The sequence below is a fragment of the Vitis riparia genome, chromosome 7 (assembly GCF_004353265.1).
Source record: "Vitis riparia cultivar Riparia Gloire de Montpellier isolate 1030 chromosome 7, EGFV_Vit.rip_1.0, whole genome shotgun sequence".
In the NCBI taxonomy this organism is placed as follows: domain Eukaryota; kingdom Viridiplantae; phylum Streptophyta; class Magnoliopsida; order Vitales; family Vitaceae; genus Vitis; species Vitis riparia.
The window spans coordinates 1,209,562-1,227,394 of NC_048437.1; the positions used below are offsets into that span (position 1 = coordinate 1,209,562).

Genomic DNA, 17,833 nt, shown 5'->3' on the forward strand with positions numbered 1-17,833 from the left:
CTCTTTTGAATAACCGAGTCTATTTATTTATGTATTATTAGTGAAATATTACCAATAGTTATATTAATATTACCATATTTAATAATGTTTTTATTTTTATATTATTATTAAAATAATTATTTATTATTAAAAATAAAAATAATATTTTAATATTAATATTGTAATTCTTTAATCACTAGATCTACTATTTTTGTAAGTAACAAGATTTTTTTTTATTGTATGTGTGGATGAATGAATTTTAAGTTAGCAATTTTGTTTAAGATATATCATACTTTCAAGGGTTTTATTGCTTCCCAATCGGTTGGAGTTGGGTGGGTGTCCAAATCGAGTTGACCCAACCCAATCCAACCAAATAAGAGGTGAGCAATTTGTGGGAGTTGGAACTACTAAAAACTACATAAAAACCACCCTAAAAAAATAATAAATAAATAAATAAGAGGGAACTTGAGAAGAAAATTTATTTGGAAAAGAATGTGAAAGACTTTTATGTTGTGATTTTATCGATTTTAGTGTGATTTCATTCACGACTTGAGACAAAGAATTGAACGGTAAAATAACTTTTTTTTTTATCTTGGGCATTTCCAAAAAGTAATCCGAAGTTTTCCTACATAATCAACTTCCACAATTTCAAAGTTAATAATTCTTTGAGTTATGTACATATATATGTATTTTCTATGATTAAAATTTATGGAATGGGTAGAAAAACATGAAAAATGATTCATACAATGTTCCAACATCTCCTTCTAGGGTTTGAATACTAAATTATTATTATTATTATTTGTTTAGGCTATCACATTCAATATTTCCTCATAAAGCATTCTGGCCCAAACCAACCATACAAAAGAAAACTGCATGAAGCTTCATGATTCCAGCAATTTTTTTTTCTTAAAGGAATTTCCATAAGTATTTGACAATATTGTTACAAGCTATCAAGTGATACAATCATAATACCTCCTTTTCAAGTTTCAAGACAGCCATGAAAGCCTCTTGAGGTACATCAACTTTACCAATTGCCTTCATTCTTTTCTTTCCTTCAGCCTGAGAAGAAGATGATCAGAAAACAGTCATGCACAGGGAAAAAATTTCATTTCTCATCATTTTTCTTTTAATAAGAAATAAACATACATTAATTCATTACAAAAAAGGATACAAGAAAGGATGAACTACTCTTTAAGCCAAACCAAGAGGGGGATTATAAATGAAGGATTGAGAACAAACCACAAAAAATTTAAATTCTAAATCACATAAATACCAGCCAGGATACCAAAAACCAAGAAAATCACTCATGACCATGAGGTCTGCCCACATTGCCAACCCTGCTTGCCGACTTGGAGGTCCTAACCTCACTTCCACGGTAATCTCTGATCACTCCTTCAATTGTCAACAAGCCCAGGTTCCCAATGAATATCCATTTTAAGTTAAGAGACATCCTACAGTTCGAGGTTCATAAACTGCCTACTGCCTAGACGTCCTACAGGTGGAGGTTCATATACTGCCTAACTTCATCCTAAATCCTGTTACCATAGCACTCTTCTCTCCAATTCAAAACACGATCATGCCAGTCGAATGCCCGAGAAATTTTTAGAAACTGACCTAAAAGGAAAAGAGGTAGTAAACAGTTCCACAGGGTTCAAAGGGCATCCATTTCTCCTCCAAAATCTTAACATTTCCTTCCACCACCACCCCCCAACAAATGGATGCCCAAGCATGGACTCCTTTTGCCCAATTACTGTCTCTGGTACTCCTTCCAAAACTTCCAAGGGCAATATGCACCAATAGCTGCAAAATCTCTGGGAGATGAGCCAAAGACAAGCCAACCTCTCAAGACAACTTGTTCTACAAACCCAAAGTCATTGGACACTGATGAAAGAGATGATCCAATGTCTAAGCACAGAATACCATCCCCAAGGTTCAGTGCTTCAAAGGTTCTCATATTCTTTTGCGGAATGAAAAAGGATAAAAGCAAATTAGTATTTCAATTTGTACCCATGTAGTGTAAGGAATGAGGCTTTCAAACATAATGCCAACTGAGCTAAACCTAAGCGCTATATCATGGTTAAACACTACATAACAAATGTGAAGGATGAACTTTTCTGGTAATTTCAGTTAATTGTCATTCAGTGCATCACAATTTTGCAATTCAAGAGTTTGACTCCTGTGGTCATTAACATAACAGTCATCTTTTCCCTGCAATAACTACAGTATCAGATACTTTTTCACATGTCAAAAAACCATCCCACACTAGTTGAATGTTTACAAACAATAATTAAGCTTGTCCATCAAAGAATAACTACTAAAAGACAATGGAAACAATAAGGAATTTTGAGAATACTACTTCTGACATATGTGACATATTGTTGTGAGATTTTTTTTCTTTTTTTTTTTTTTTTTTGAAAAAAAAAAAAACAGGGGAATCATAATTGGTCATATCCTAAACATTCCTATCATATAATTGTGCATTGTTGGTATAGTCATAAATTTTTCTATTCTAGGTCCTACTGAAATTTCAAAAACTACATATGGTGAGTGCTAACATATTGCTTCATCATTTTTCAACAAAAGTTCTACATTTTTCAGATGCAAAGCAGATATAATAGGAACGTGAAGAAAACAGTGAACACTTTCTGCATGGATGAAAATATAACAACAAAGTGTACCTCATATAGGTGATAAAGGATATATAATACATTATTGACCCCCTAAGCTATATTTATTATTCAAGCAAAGCCATGGACATTCATAGTTGTAACTCTCCAGAAGAACCAGTCACATTAATGAACTGGAAAAATATTTTTCAAGAATCACTAATAGCCACTTTATGCATATATGAAAACATGTTTATAAGAGATCAACATCGTAATGAAAAAAAGTAAGGACCTGTTTCTTAAGCAATTTCTTTTTCCTTGTGATGTCCCCACCTAGAAGAACAAGAAAAGCAACAGAAATTTTCATGTTAGAAAGGCATGAATGTTAGTTAATAAAAACATAATCAACATCATTGTTTCTGCTATTATGGATGAAGGCCATAATTCATTCTACCAGACAAATGAACTATTACAAGGTAAAGTCCTTCCACAAGAGAGAGAACACAAGCTACAAATGGGAGAAACAAAGCAGAATTTTACTAATTCAACAACTATATAAACCTCTCAAAGAAAACTGTTCGAGAATATTCCAAACTAAATGAACAAGAATGCCATTTCAGCAAGGAAAAGAAAAGGATTCACTGACATTTGCACAGTCCACGAGGGCAGATTTTATCTTACCATAGCATTTGGATAGAACATCCTTCCTAATTGCTGATAAAGATTCACTAGCAATGACTTTGGCTCCTATACATGCCTGTCATGGGTAGATCACAAATATGTGGAACCAAGAAATCATAAGTCAACAGCAGGATACACTTAGAGAAGTTGGTGAAGGAATTAGAATTTCTATGTAAACCTCTTCTTAGTGAAGTAGACCAGGCTCAAAAAGATCACATATCAGTGAGGAGAAAAGAAAAGATGATGATGATCAAATAATACATTTTTTATTGGTGTGAACTCTGTTGAGAGCAAAATAAATAAATAAAAACCAAAAGGAAAAAAGAAAAGAAAGGCATATAATGCAGTCAAATGTATCAGGGGAACTTAAAATCATTTTAACGGTAGTTAATATATAACTTATAAGGACACCAACATGAGGCATAGATTTGACATGACATTCACATGCTAACAAGACAAGTGCCCAAGAAAAAACCTAATATATATATGCAAAATGTCACAGATATTTCCACAGTTTGGTTATTTTATATATAAATATAAGAGAACATATCTTTCGGTTAAAATATTTCTAATGTTTTCTATGATATTTCAGATATAATTCCCAATCTGCCTCTGAACCTCCTTTTCAAGAACAAATTCATGAAATATTCCCAAGATATCTCCAAAATTTCCATTGTTTCTCTCCAGATAGTACTAGTGAGTATTCACATGATTTGTATCCTGTTTCCTATGCTATAGTGTGAAATCAAACCCTACATATACTTGACAGGTCACCCTAAGCCTCACGCACTTGTCTGCATTTTTAAGATAATGCTCTTAATTCCATGATGATGTATTAATGTTTGTTTTTACCAACAAGATTTGAAGTTTTACTTCAAGTTTCCATGTTTTAGTAGTATTTTTTCCAATATTCATATTTTGAATATCCAAATTGTTTTTATCTGTGTCAATATCAATATTTTGAACCTTGACAAGTACATGGCAATACACAGCACGTGTCTTCTCTCCCTCAAACAAAAAATCTCATTTTATGTATGTAGCATCTATGTATTTGGATGTGTACTCCAATGACCCCAGAAGTAGAGATAGAAGCACAGGCAGCTACGTATTTTAACAAAATCTTATATTTTATTGTTACTCCATTTCAAGTTAGATCATAGATTAATAAAAACATCAAATCGATAAAATTCCTCATCAAGATAGGTCATAGATTAAGAAAAAAAAAATTAAATCATTAAAATTTGTAAATTTCAAGCTCTATTGCAAATAAGGGAGGATAGTTTCACATCTCGCATTGAGACATGTATTTAAAGAAGTCTTGTAAAGAAAACAATGATCCTTCTCACAATGCGGTTTCACAAGTACTTGGAATTTCAGTGCCTACTAAAAGTGAATATGGATCATACTTGGATTGGAACTTTAAACATTTGCCGTGGTATAAGTTCCTTAAGCTTTTGAGTCAATGCTCTCCCCACAGCATACGCCTGAAAAGAAAAAAACAGCATATGTTGATTCCAAACCTACTTTGTTATTGTAAAAATCTTAAAAATAAAATATCAATATATCTTCTTCTGTTTAGATCAACAAGCAGGACTGCACATCAACAGAGATAACAAAATCACCTAATACCTTTAATGACCTCATGAAAACAATCACATGTTTTTACGATCTATTTTAATGACACTCAATTTGGAGTACAAGTCTTTGAATAAGTGCAATATGTGGATACATATATGAAAGCTCTGTGACACATGGACTCATGAACAGATGATGCAGGAACAATGCCACATGATGCATGAATACTAGGCCATTGTTCCCCACATTTATGTGGGACTGAAGACATTAATTTCCAAACTCCTTTCTATGCAATGGTACAATGACTCAGCAAAGATATCCATTCCTTGGGTGCATCATGAAGGAACTTTAGAAGCTCTCTTGTATTACTGCTCACTCCACCCACAAGGATTAAGAGGACTAGAGAGCCCAATAGTGCAGATTATTGAGATCACAACCTATATAAAGTTCCTACATTAATTTTATTGGAATTGAGTTGCTAAAATCATTAAATCAAGCAACTTTTCTGCACTTATGCTAAAAAAAGGAACACATCAGATGGTAGTTCAAAGTTAGTTAAGTACATTGATCAGCATGTGATGCTTCTGTATTTTTATCCAGGGTATTTCCATGGCTTCAATAAAGTGCAAATACAATGTAGAGAAACCCTTAGATCTCTCACACATCCTTTAATCTTTCTTTTCATGTTTTAGAACACTCTCTTTTCTTCTGTCCTATTTCTTCCTGCTATTCTTATTTTGTTCTTGTGATCCTCACAGACAAACAGAAATGGTATTGGAGCCCAAAAGTTGAAACAACATAACAGAATAAAAATGAATGCTTCCAGCTAGGGACTGATATAAGCATTGTAGGATGCCAATGACAGTATGATACTCAGTTTTCCATAACAGATTGATGGTTTGTTCCTTCACATTGCTGCTTTAGTAAACATTTCTTTCTGATCCAAAAAAATTTACATATAAAATGCTAAACTGGAGGGTATTTATGGCTTCGGCTCATAAACTGGAAGCTGATCCTTGTATTTGGTGTGGAACAATTGACTTGTTTCTGGTTCCTTTGTGTTTGACAGTCTTTTTAAGGGTAGTTCAGCCTTTGGTGTGGTAAGTTGTATATTGTGTGTGGTTCCATCTCTTGTTGCTGTGTGTGAGACTTTATTCTGAAACATGTTGGAAGTCAGATCTCAGTGCTGGTAAAAGAACGGGTCATATTAGCACCCTCCACCCAGTATGAGAACTGTGAATTTTGAATGGCAGGAATTATCTCCAGTGCATCACTACTATTTATCTAGAATGAGGGGAGGATAAACTACTTGAATGGGAACCTCAAGGATGTAATAAAAGTTTCAATCCAACTACGTCGCTTTTATGTTTGATGCACCCAAAGATCAGTAAAGGATACTTGCTCAGAATGGTAAAGGAAATTTAAATGCAGCATCTCAGACAGATTCAAAGAGTGCAGTGCAGCAAAGGTTTTAATATGAGGAGGAAGATTCATGAGCTTAAGAAAGAAGATATTTTTCTGGCTGTTTACTACTTTGCTTGAAGGGGCAAAGTAGCACATCAACCATGGCACAGACTTGTCCATTATATCCACATTTTGGGAGATAGGGTGTCAAAATGATCAGTCGGTACTGAAAGGGTTATCAGCAAAAGAGATAAACAAACAATTGCACTGAGAATGTTTTTCTCAGAACATCTTGTATCTTCAATTTATTATACAAAACTCCAGTTGACCTTTCAAAAAGCAACACTGCCAACACAGAAAAGATATTCTTGCACCTTTTGAATTCTTTGAAGGATTTCTGGACTCGGTTACTCCACCATTTATGTTTCTCTTCCACCAACTCCAGTAATGTACCAAATTCTAATTTCTATTTCTACCCTGTTCCAGGAACTTTCTATATAAGTAAAATGATGATCTGTAGTGGAAAAACTTATGTTACCTTATCTTTGTGTACAATAGTTGCCAATGGTTCCACACGTTCACCATTAATCTGAATATCAAGTTTTATTAATTCACTCTCCTTGTACCTGGCAATCAAAATCAAAACGAAGAATGAATTAATATAAGAATCTTCCTTGGAGAACATCCTATATATTTGGACCATCATAGTAATCCAGAGATGCATAAAGACTTAGATGTCATGCAAGAGGCAAAAATGAGACACTAAACATTTTGAAATGCACAACTTGAATAAAGGAAAAAAGAAAAAAAAAATGGAGCATAAATTGATAGAATATTTTAAAATCCAATAAAATAAAGACATCTTTCTGTTTCATAAAGGAAAACCATTAACAAATTTGATCCTGATAGAAAATTCTGCCACTTAAACAGATTCAAGTTATCAAGGAGAATATAAAATATTCAAGGATGTACGAATTTAGCAGTGTATTAAGTGCAAACTTTTATGCATACTATTAGGAAAAGTCTGTGCAGAAAGTAAGATATTTTGTCTTGGTTGAAGAAAGTGCCCTTATAAATAAAAAGAAAAATAAAACCATGTTTACATCATTTCATAGGGAAACCTATTTGCCCATCAAGTGTGTTCTTGAAAAGTATCAGGTGATAGTACAACCACACAGCTGAACAATATGTTTTTTCACTGGAAATCATATCTGAGGCTCACCTACAACAGAAATGTGAGCTATTACAAATGAACTAGGCATAATGAGGACAAGTTCATAAGAAGAATTTACCCCAGAAAAGAGTATTCCATGCTAGCATAACCTTTACTTCTGGACTTCAGCTGATCAAAAAAATCTCCTACCATCTGTGAATGAATTTCAAAACCAGAGAAAATTCAATCTATCAACAGCCAAAAAATTAGGGAGACCCAATATTAATTTACTAGTCAACTGCATTTCAGTTTATCAAAGCAAGTGGATGATTGAATAGGAAAAGGTACCTCTGCTAAGGGTAATTCATAGCTAATTGATGCTCTATTCTCAGTGATAAATTTCATTTCTTTGAACTCTCCTCTACGGTCTTGAGCCAATTCCATGAGAGGACCGATATAGTCTTTTGGAGTGAGCATCTCAATCTGTACATATTGTTTTAAAATCAAATAGCCTTTTTTTCTTTAGGCTTTGAAACAAGAACATAAAGATATTTGGATATATCAGAAAATGACTAAATGGGAGGACATCTATAGATGCAGGCAACAACCTTAACATATGGCTCCTCAATTGATGTCCTCTTTCCAGGTTCAGGAAGTAAGGATGGGTTTGAGCACTCAACCTAACTCAAGAAAAATAAGATTCCATATTGAGTACAACAATGACATTCACACACACATAAAAATAAAAGGAGATTTATCTCAATAGATGCAAGTAGAAACATCATTTCTCATAGCAAGGACATAGACCTAAATCAGGAAAAAAAAACAATTAATAATGGAAGATCTAACACAAAAAAATAGTGAAGATCAACCAATTAGGAAAGCAATAATATATGTTATGAGAAGATTCTAAAGGATGTGATGTACCTCCACAGGATACAGATGTGCAAAAGGTTTTGATATGGGGATGTGTGTCCAACAACTACCTATAAAGTGTGTGTAATAAAGAAAAAAAACCATATTTCTACTTCATTTTAAGATACTGAAGACTTGCAATATGTTTTTTTTGCTGCAAGCATATGAGTGTAGTACCCACATAGAACATTATTAGATAAAATTTTCAATTTGGCATATGGTATAAAATAAGGGAAAAGAATGAAATTAGGTTATTTAGCCATAACACTGTGTCCTAAGGTCTAGGGATCAAAGGGGTCCAACACGTAGATTTGTACCAATACCCTACATGCATACAAAAGCCCATGTATCACAGATAATAGTTGATACAAAGGGCCCTACTTTAACAAAATTCGACCATGTATTAGGACTCAATGCTATTTTCAATGTAGGGACCAATCCCAAAATATTTTGTCAATGTAAGAAATAGCTCTAGTATGGACAAAATTTTTACCATACAAGTCCAGAGTAAGGGAACTTTCTAGAAATTAGAAAGTTGGGAAGGAGTGAAGGGGTAAGTATTCACTGACCAGAGCTTAAGGAAATTTTCTCTGATAATACCTTCCAATCTTCATCTGCCTATCAAAAAAAAAGTTCTGGCCCATAAGGAATGAAGAGAATGCATCTAGTTGACTTCTAACATTGAGAAATGATGGAATCATTCACATTTAAAGGAAATACTTCTACCTAGAAAGCTAGGAGCTCCATTTGCTCATAACTCAACATGAACCTCACCAACACAAGAAAAATAGAAGATCATGAACTGCAAGAGAACTTCACCATTTCTTTTAGGAACCTTAAATACTAGATGACTCATGGGCTCTTGGGTTGCTCTTTCCTTATGGACTTTCACATTTAGCTAATCATGCAGCATATCATTCAGCCAAGGAAGGTTTATTTATAAGGGATCATGCAGCATATATGCAGCAGATCAAGCAGCAGGTTTATTTATAAGGGATCTTTTAATACAGAACCCCTCACCCCCTCTCTGAGTTGTGTAGCCTCTTCTAGCTTACATATATTTTTCTTATATCTTTCAGCTGTAAGACTGCTTCAATCTTCCTTTTTGAGATATCCATCTTTATTTTCCGTTTGATCAGCTGTAGATTTAGAAGGATTTCCCATCCTTCATTACTTATTAATTCATATCAAGAAATTCATTTGTTTTTTATTAAAAAAACAAAAGGTAGATGATTCATATAAAATATAAAAAAAGCAAACAAATGTGGAATAGCTTAATTTAGTACAGAATAAAATAACCATCTCAAAAAATAATCTCTCTTCTAAACAATGAACATATAATGCTAGATGGTAGATAAAATGGCATCTCTGTGAACAGATAGGCTTGAAGTATAAGTTCACAGGCTGCCTTAGCTTGCGGAATTCAATTGAAGTAAGGGGCCTTGGGCTTCAAGGGTTAGGTTATAGCCTATAGGGGACCCTCCCTCCCTCTTAAAAGAGTTCATCCAAAAATTATTACACTAGGGTTATTAATATTTCAGGTTCATCCATTTCTCTTGATCTTCATGTATGGAAGCATCATCAGATGTTACTAACTTTGGGCATTTAAGCTTTGTTAGAATGCCCATTCCATTCAAATATTCCACTCCATGACCCTTCTAAAATTTCGGTAGTTTCACTTGAGAGAAACAAAACCAAGTCCTTGGGTTAAAAAGAAAAGAATGATTTAGCAACTTTAACTTAGAGCATATATATGGTTTTCTCTTTGTAATTCCTCTTCAGAAACAGTGTTTAATTGCATGCAAGTAATCTACCTAACTTTATTACTTGTAAACAGAGCAGCCTACTGAACATTAGTGTATTTGTTCAAAAATGAAATGATGAAATAACTGAATCCTTTTGTAATGATAACTCAAGTGAAAGTTGATACTTATTCATTAATCAGATATGAAAATTCAATATTAGTGCAGCAATCTTAGAGCAAAAAAGTAAAATAAAATGAATGCAGTGAGTTTAGGATTAAGAGGAGATTACAGTATCACCATTTATACAGTTCACTCTGTATACAACACTTGGAGCAGTAGTTATTAAGGTCAAGTTGTATTCTCTCTCAAGCCTTTCCTGCAAGATGTAAACTTATCAGAGAACGTGTTGTGATTCCTGAAATTTGTCAGCAATCTATTAATTACTGATCAAATAAAATTACTAAAGGAGCAGCAGAGATGCAGTTGAAAGCATGTGGACCTGAATGATTTCCATATGGAGAAGACCCAAGAACCCACACCTAAAGCCAAAGCCCATGGCACTGGATGTCTCAGGCTCAAACTGCAAAATGGACATTGAAGAAGGGAGCACAATTCTTTAGCAAGTAACCAAGATCTGCATATACCATTAAAACTACCCCCTTATTACAACCAAACAATAGTAAATATGTTCTAGAACCAAAGGCACTTCACAAATAAGGAGGGAGAAGTACTTTCAAAAGAAAGACGAGGCTTAGGTCTTGAGGATTGCTTTGGCATGAACTAAGACTGACCATTCAGACTAGATGCCATCTAGACAATCGTTCCTAAAACCAACTTTCTTGCATGAATTTATAACTAATTTGCTTCTTAGAAATAGCAAATCCGTCAGAACCCTTGCCCTTACCATTATTCTGGAATTGCTTGTCAGAAGGCAATGCTCTGGTGAAACTTGAAAATACATGGGATTCATACATGACAAAACATGGACTCATGACAGCAAAGAGAAAGGATTCATAAAGATACTAACTCATGGACTGAATAGATTTGAATTGGCTGCAATTAGCATATATTGGTATTCCTATACTCATATAGTGAATAGCACTGTGGTAGTCCCCTGGCTTTTAACCAATTGGGATATATGTTTTATCTCTAATTTATTTTATGCATATTGATCTGTGTCGGGATATATTGCATGAATGGGAATCAATTTAGATCTTAATTGATTTTATGTAAACCTAATTAAAACCCATTCAAAACCCTTACCCTCTTATCTAGTTGCCAATGGTGCTCTCCATGTATATATTGAAATTTGTTCTATCATAAAAGCTTATTTAGATACAATTCCTGTTTTTTGTTTTTAAAATCAGAAAATAGTAGTAACTTTGATATAAGATACAAGAATCCCAAGAGACGTACATTGAAGTTTTATATAGAAATTTTTGTATAAGATGTTCAACTTTTATATAGAAGTTTTTTTTTTTCAAAACAAAAAGCATATCCAAATGGACTTTTAGCAATTTGTTAATTAATTTTTAACCTTTTTATTTTTCTTAAATTCTATAACTCATCTAAATCAAATGAAACCACAATAGTTATATAATTCATAAATAATAAGCCTATAATAAAGGTGGTGTTTGGATGCATTTCTTGTTTCTTATTTTTAAAAATAGAAACTCTCATATAAAATGCAGGAATTCTTGTTCAAAAAGTAGGGACTTACTTTATGTACTTAAAAAATGCTTTTCAAAATTTTGAAATTTGAAGAAGCGAATTTTTTTACTTGAATTTTAAAATTTTGAAAAGCATTTTTTAAGAACATAAGAGAAATCTCTACCTTTTATAAGAGTTCTAGGGTTTGTCCGTAAAAACAAAAAATAAAGTGTATTCAAGCATCGTTAACATTTTCCTTTTGAATAGACAAATTAAGAGCACATACAAATAAGGGGTTTAGCAAAAAGGAGTTAAACCCAACACATAGGAAGTACACAAGGAACATCTAGGCCAAATAAAGGAAAACAAACTAGACTACCTAGACTATTGAGCCCAAGCCATAGAAAAGAGAAAATTAATGCTCTCTCTAAGCATCAACACTAAGATTTACAATATTTGAAGGAAGAGATGTTTCACAACTTCGATGCTCTAAAATATTCAAAATTTATTTTATTTCTTTGTTTCCAAATGGCCCAACTAAACAAAGAGGAGTGATTCTCCTGGTCTCCATGTCACTATTTCCCACAAAACCACCATGTCAACCAAGTATCACATCTATGACCATGCAATGGGGCAAAAAAGCAGGCCCACATACGATGGATCAAGATATGATCAGCCAACTCCTCAAATGCTAGCAAAAACACAGGTTAACTAACACCAAACCATGTCTTATCAGCCGATCTATCTTTTGGATTTTTTCCAATAGCTTCTCCCAAACGAAGCAACCCACCTAGGAGGGTACCTTAGAGCTCCATATCTCTTTGGAAGCCAAGGACAATGCTACTTCAGATCCCAAATCCCTCTTATAAACCCTTCAAATTAACTTATTCTTGATGTCACTATATCAACAATAGGATGAAGGGCACTGAAAGCTCAACCTCCTGGATGGGGATACTCTTCAAAATATGGGATTCCAACAACTCTTAAGCTCATTTTCCACATGCTAACAGTTCTTTTTTTGATAGGTAAATAGTCCACCACTCAAACATCTTTGAAAACAGTAACAGAAATCTTGGGACAAAATGAACAGTAACACGCATAGGTGTGCTAAGTGGGGTCTAAGGAAATGTGATGAGTCAAATAGGACATGGGACATAGAGGTACTGGCAAACCCAATGGAAAAGTGCCCTTGTGACATGGAAGATTTGAGTACTAGTTTACCTTTAATGCAGCATCATTCAGTTGAAGTTTTTCCAGTGCATCACGTAAATCAGGAAACCTAACAACAAAATTAACATAAATGAATGGCACCACAGAAGGAAAATAAAAATTTAACGGACAATAAAAGTAAGTATGAATCAGTACTTGTCTGCATCAACAGGAAACAAGCCACAAAACACCATTGGAGTAGCTTCCTCATATCCAGGCAGGGAGTTTTCCGCCTTCCTACCATAGTGAGTAATGGTGTCACCCACTCTTGCATCTGCTACAGATCTTATAGAAGCTGCAAGGTAACCCACCTGAAAAGGTACAGAAATTTGAGAGGGAGACTGTGGGTGGCCGTCATGGGGGGGCTACTGATCACTGATTAGGATTTGGATGTAAAGAACATTAGGAAAGAAATCCTTATAACAAGTTTACATTAAACGAATTAGCTACTCAGATGTATAAATAATTATACAAATACCATATATGCATTAAGTGTATATATATATATATGCTACAGACATGACTAGACTGATGTGTGTATGTAGGTGTCTGCACCCCAAAGAGTTGCAGCTCAATTTTACTAGAGGGCTTACACCTCAAGCTAAAAGTGAGGAATTTTAAGCCCAACAAGGTAGGATAGGGTGTAGGTTTAAGTAGATAGTCTCTGTTTTTATAAAATCCAAATATAAAATATAAAGAAATAGAAAAAATTAATAATTAAAAATTAAAAAAAAAAAATGTTTTCATGTATTTGACAAAAATTTGTGTTAAATTAAATCTTGCATGTAATCAAATCTTTTTCATGTCTGGAAACAACCAGCAAAACATGCAAATTTCTTGCATTTTGGATGGTTCTAATGAAACGCAGAGAACATTCTCCAAAATGCAGCAGTCATACAGAGTATTATTGTTATATGAAAACTTCCCTCAAAGGCATATATATGATTGACTTTACCCATCTTATTCTCATTAAAGACTTACTTCAAAAAGAAAAAAGAAAAAAAAAATCATCCCTTTAATGTGGAAAAACAAAGTTATCTACGAATTAATGTGTAAACAACAAGATCATCAGTAGCATGAACTGATCATATCTATTGTAAAAGTGTATATTTCCCTTTAACTTTATTTTATTTTTTCATAGGAAATGTGCCTAAGACTACACCTTAGCTTTTGGCAGAAAAAGCAGCCACATTAAATGCATACCAACTTTTCACTTCAAAAACTAAACATAAGAGAAACTTCAATCAAGAAGCAAAAAAGGCGGAAACCAAGAAATCATATAAAGAACCAAATGTTTGAGATGTATTATTGTACCTCACCAGCATATAATTCATCAGCCTGCAACTGATTGGGAGATAAAACTCCAATTTCATCAGCAAAATAATCCTGCAATCAAAGATTAAGCAGTTAAGAAATTAGCATAAAGGATGTCACGAATATTTAGAATCTTTCAAACCAAAACAGTGATCATAAAGACCACTAAAGAAAACTTTAATATGCACAACAATTCTTCAAAGTTAATTATTTGAATAACACTACATTGATGGAAAATGGAACGTGGTGTATAGAACTATGTGCAAATATCTACAATGAGAAAATAATGCCTGCCAATGTAATTTAATTGAGTTGGGAAAGAAGACAAAAAACAAATAATACTTGAAAGAAATACTTTACCTTCTTGCTAGCCATAAAATAAATCCTGTCACCTTTCTTTATAGTCCCATCAATGACTCGAAAATATACGATCACTCCTCTATATGGATCATAGTAACTGAAAAGGTTTGAAGAAATGATATTTATACACACCCAAATAATGCAAAGGCTAATATGTTATATGCTGAAATTAAAATAGCAAAGAGAAAACAAAAGAAGAATGCATTGAATAGAACAATTTCTTTTCAACATTAAAAAGCCCTATAATTTTGGGCCAAAATATGAAAGTTTATTATTTCCATTGTGAAAATATAATTTTATAAATGTTTTCTGAAACTTTTACATCAGCTGTTATTTAGACAACAGCAGCATCTAATTGCACAATAAAACACACAGCATTTTGCACCAGCATCCCTCTGTTTACGCATATCTCAGTCCAAAAAAACCAAACCAAACCAAACCCCACCCCCCAACACAAATAAAAAAGGCAAGAAAAAAAGCCTCTTCTCCTTTCAGTCTTTCAAATGTTCCTTTATTTTCTTAGCAGCCACATTCATGCTTATGTTTACTTTCGGACTTACGCCTATCAAAAAAGGTAAAATTAATTTCTGCATCATCCAAGGTTCCACTCCATTGATATGTTTCAGCCAATTCAAATATGAAGACATTTCAGAAATGCAATGTACAAGGCATGACTTTTAGAAATGGATTCTGAATTGCCAAGGTTATACAGCTTCCTTTTTCCAAGTTCAACCTTTACACAACCTTTTGTATCACCATAAGAAGTATATGGTAGTCAATTTCTATTTGGAAAATGTGCATCTATAAAAAAATTTGTCATGTAAGCTAGCAAACTCATTAGCTTGCATGTTCAATAAAATCACTAAGATTATAACATAATTAACTGGCATGTATGATATGCATTTGTTTATTCATTATGTAAGAATACTAGCATTGAATGTGATCTAAACTTTCATTCAATAATGAGGGAAGAGAGACCATGCATTATACAGGACAAGTGACAGACCATTAGAACATAATTGAACTTGAGTTCATGAATGTTGAGAAGTTCAACCATGATGTGTGAGTCAGATACCTATCAAATATTAAAGCCCTCAAAGGTCTTTCTGCAGTATCACAGGGTGGGGGAATCCGTTTAACAATTGCATTCAAAATTTCAGTTATACCTATTCCTTCCTACAAAAGAAAAAGAAGGCCAAAGAAAATCATAATATTTAGGATATAATCATATCAAATAACTAAATTCTTCACTCAAGGACACTATCTGTGCATATAAATCATAAACTCAATATAGAACTAACCTTGGCAGAGCAGTGTATTGCATCGCTACAATCTAACCCAACAACCTGCATAGAAACATGTGCAAACTGAGGACTAGTTTAAAATTCTAGCAGTGCTAAAAGGATTTTCTATACGTGTTCTTCAGAGAAGTGCAATAATGAAGTGGAATAATGATATATTTCTTTTCATAGACAAAGTGGAATGATGATATATGCAAGCATCACATACAGAAAAAAATTAGGAAGATGCAATTTGTCAAGAATATCAGTTTAATTATTTAAGAGTGCATACATAATTTACTCCGGAATGTATTAATAAGACAACTAGAGTTTACTCAGCAGGGGCATGATTCACTACTGTCAAATATATTCCTGCGCAATATATCCTATAGAGTAGTTTCCCTTCCTAAAATTTGGGTTATAATTAATTTGATACCCAACTCTGGCTAGTGGAACCCGTCACTCCATCCATGGTTTACACTGCTGCTTTGAATTTTTGAAGCATGGCTTTATTTGATGACTTGGTTACTAGGAAAGGCACTCTTATAGAGATTAATCCTATGCCATGAAATAATCTTAAATAAGGATTACCACAAAGTTGGAGACATTGAATTCCTCACTAGAAGATAAGAAAACAGTATCACATGCAAACTCACGGTGTGAAACAATAATCTCTCACTACCCACCTGAAAACCTTCGAGTAATCCTAGATTCTTGGTCCTAAAGATCATCCAACTAAGGATCCACCACAAAGAAGAAGAAAGTTATCCCTAGAAGCCCAATCAAACCTTTAGCACCCAATATATAAGACTTAAATAATTGACATTCAATAAACACCCTCTAATCTGCCTGTGCCACCTGCCCCACAACCATTGGCCCATGTTAGAGAGCTTTTTGAATAAACTTTTGATGAAAACTCCAAGATTGCTTGCTGATTCTTTGTCCAAAACCACTACTCTGTCCCAAGCAGTACATACATAGACAGGAGAACTGTAAGAAGTTAGAATGCAGACTTCTCTTCAATGCAAGGCAACAAGGGACGAAATCCTAGATGGGGATCCTCTTGAAGTCTTGGAGTATTAGAAGGTTGTGGCAAAGGAGAAAGGTTGCTGCTGAGGCTGAACAAGAGGGGATAAAGTTTTCGCTGAGCAGGGATGACCTTTTCGAGCCAGAAAACTAGAACCTTATCTAGAATAATAGGAAATCTCTTTCTTCAACTTACCCTAATATCCAATAAGCAAAGAAACCTACCTCACTAATCATTGCAGGGTTGCTGGTACCCAAAAGTGTAGCTTTTTTTCCCTTCATTAGCTTCATTGAGACAATTAACAAACCCAGGCAGACTTCTGGCTGAAGAACATGGTCACACAAAAACCCTTTCCATTCTTTGAAATCTTCAAGAAATCAGTCTTCCGTTTTTTGTTTTGTCGTCTTCTCTTTTCAACAACCATAAGGAAGTACAGAAATGCCTATCTATACCCAGAAAAAGGCAACAATAGTCCTAGTGTAAGAAAAATGTAGCAATTCTTATCCATCTGAAAATAAATAAACATGTAAAATGAAAAAGAATTTCAAAGAGCAAGATTTTGCAATGCTGAATGTATTTTTCAGTATAGATTGATACTAAAGGAAAAGTTTCAAAGAGGCGCAGCCTATACAATTTAAATAGTTCTCCTACCATACATGTCATCAAGTAAAACCAAAATACCCATCTAATGAACGTAATCCCTTTTTTTTTTTTGATAGGTAATGTAATCCCTTTTTGTTCACCAACCTCTTCAATCTCCTGAGAAACACGAACTGGTTCAGCACCTGGAAGATCTATTTTGTTCAAAACCTGTGACAAATAACAATTTTCTATATCAGTGATAATATTTTACAATTACAAAACTCTAAGAATTTATACAATTTCATAGGATGCAATAAAGTACACTTCAAACAAGGAGAAAGGGTGACCAACTG

At 33.8% G+C, this 17,833-nt stretch overlaps 1 protein-coding gene across 1 annotated transcript in view; it reads right to left on the reverse strand.

Annotated features, from left to right (window-relative positions):
- Positions 1 to 838: 838 nt before the first annotated feature.
- The window catches only part of LOC117918530 (translation factor GUF1 homolog, chloroplastic), a 28,325-nt gene continuing 11,330 nt past the window's right edge, over positions 839 to 17,833 (reverse strand). The window contains exons 6-22 of the mRNA XM_034835251.1: positions 17,646 to 17,708; positions 15,893 to 15,937; positions 15,667 to 15,767; positions 14,592 to 14,688; positions 14,232 to 14,303; positions 13,074 to 13,228; positions 12,930 to 12,987; positions 10,558 to 10,638; positions 10,348 to 10,434; positions 8,007 to 8,078; positions 7,747 to 7,881; positions 7,538 to 7,611; positions 6,784 to 6,871; positions 4,673 to 4,750; positions 3,267 to 3,342; positions 2,878 to 2,918; positions 839 to 1,038 (exon numbers count right to left, since the gene is read on the reverse strand). Of these exons, the coding sequence (XP_034691142.1) occupies positions 943 to 1,038; positions 2,878 to 2,918; positions 3,267 to 3,342; positions 4,673 to 4,750; positions 6,784 to 6,871; positions 7,538 to 7,611; positions 7,747 to 7,881; positions 8,007 to 8,078; positions 10,348 to 10,434; positions 10,558 to 10,638; positions 12,930 to 12,987; positions 13,074 to 13,228; positions 14,232 to 14,303; positions 14,592 to 14,688; positions 15,667 to 15,767; positions 15,893 to 15,937; positions 17,646 to 17,708 (1,419 nt within the window). The 3' untranslated portion in view covers positions 839 to 942. The remainder of the gene's footprint in view (positions 1,039 to 2,877; positions 2,919 to 3,266; positions 3,343 to 4,672; positions 4,751 to 6,783; positions 6,872 to 7,537; positions 7,612 to 7,746; positions 7,882 to 8,006; positions 8,079 to 10,347; positions 10,435 to 10,557; positions 10,639 to 12,929; positions 12,988 to 13,073; positions 13,229 to 14,231; positions 14,304 to 14,591; positions 14,689 to 15,666; positions 15,768 to 15,892; positions 15,938 to 17,645; positions 17,709 to 17,833) is intronic.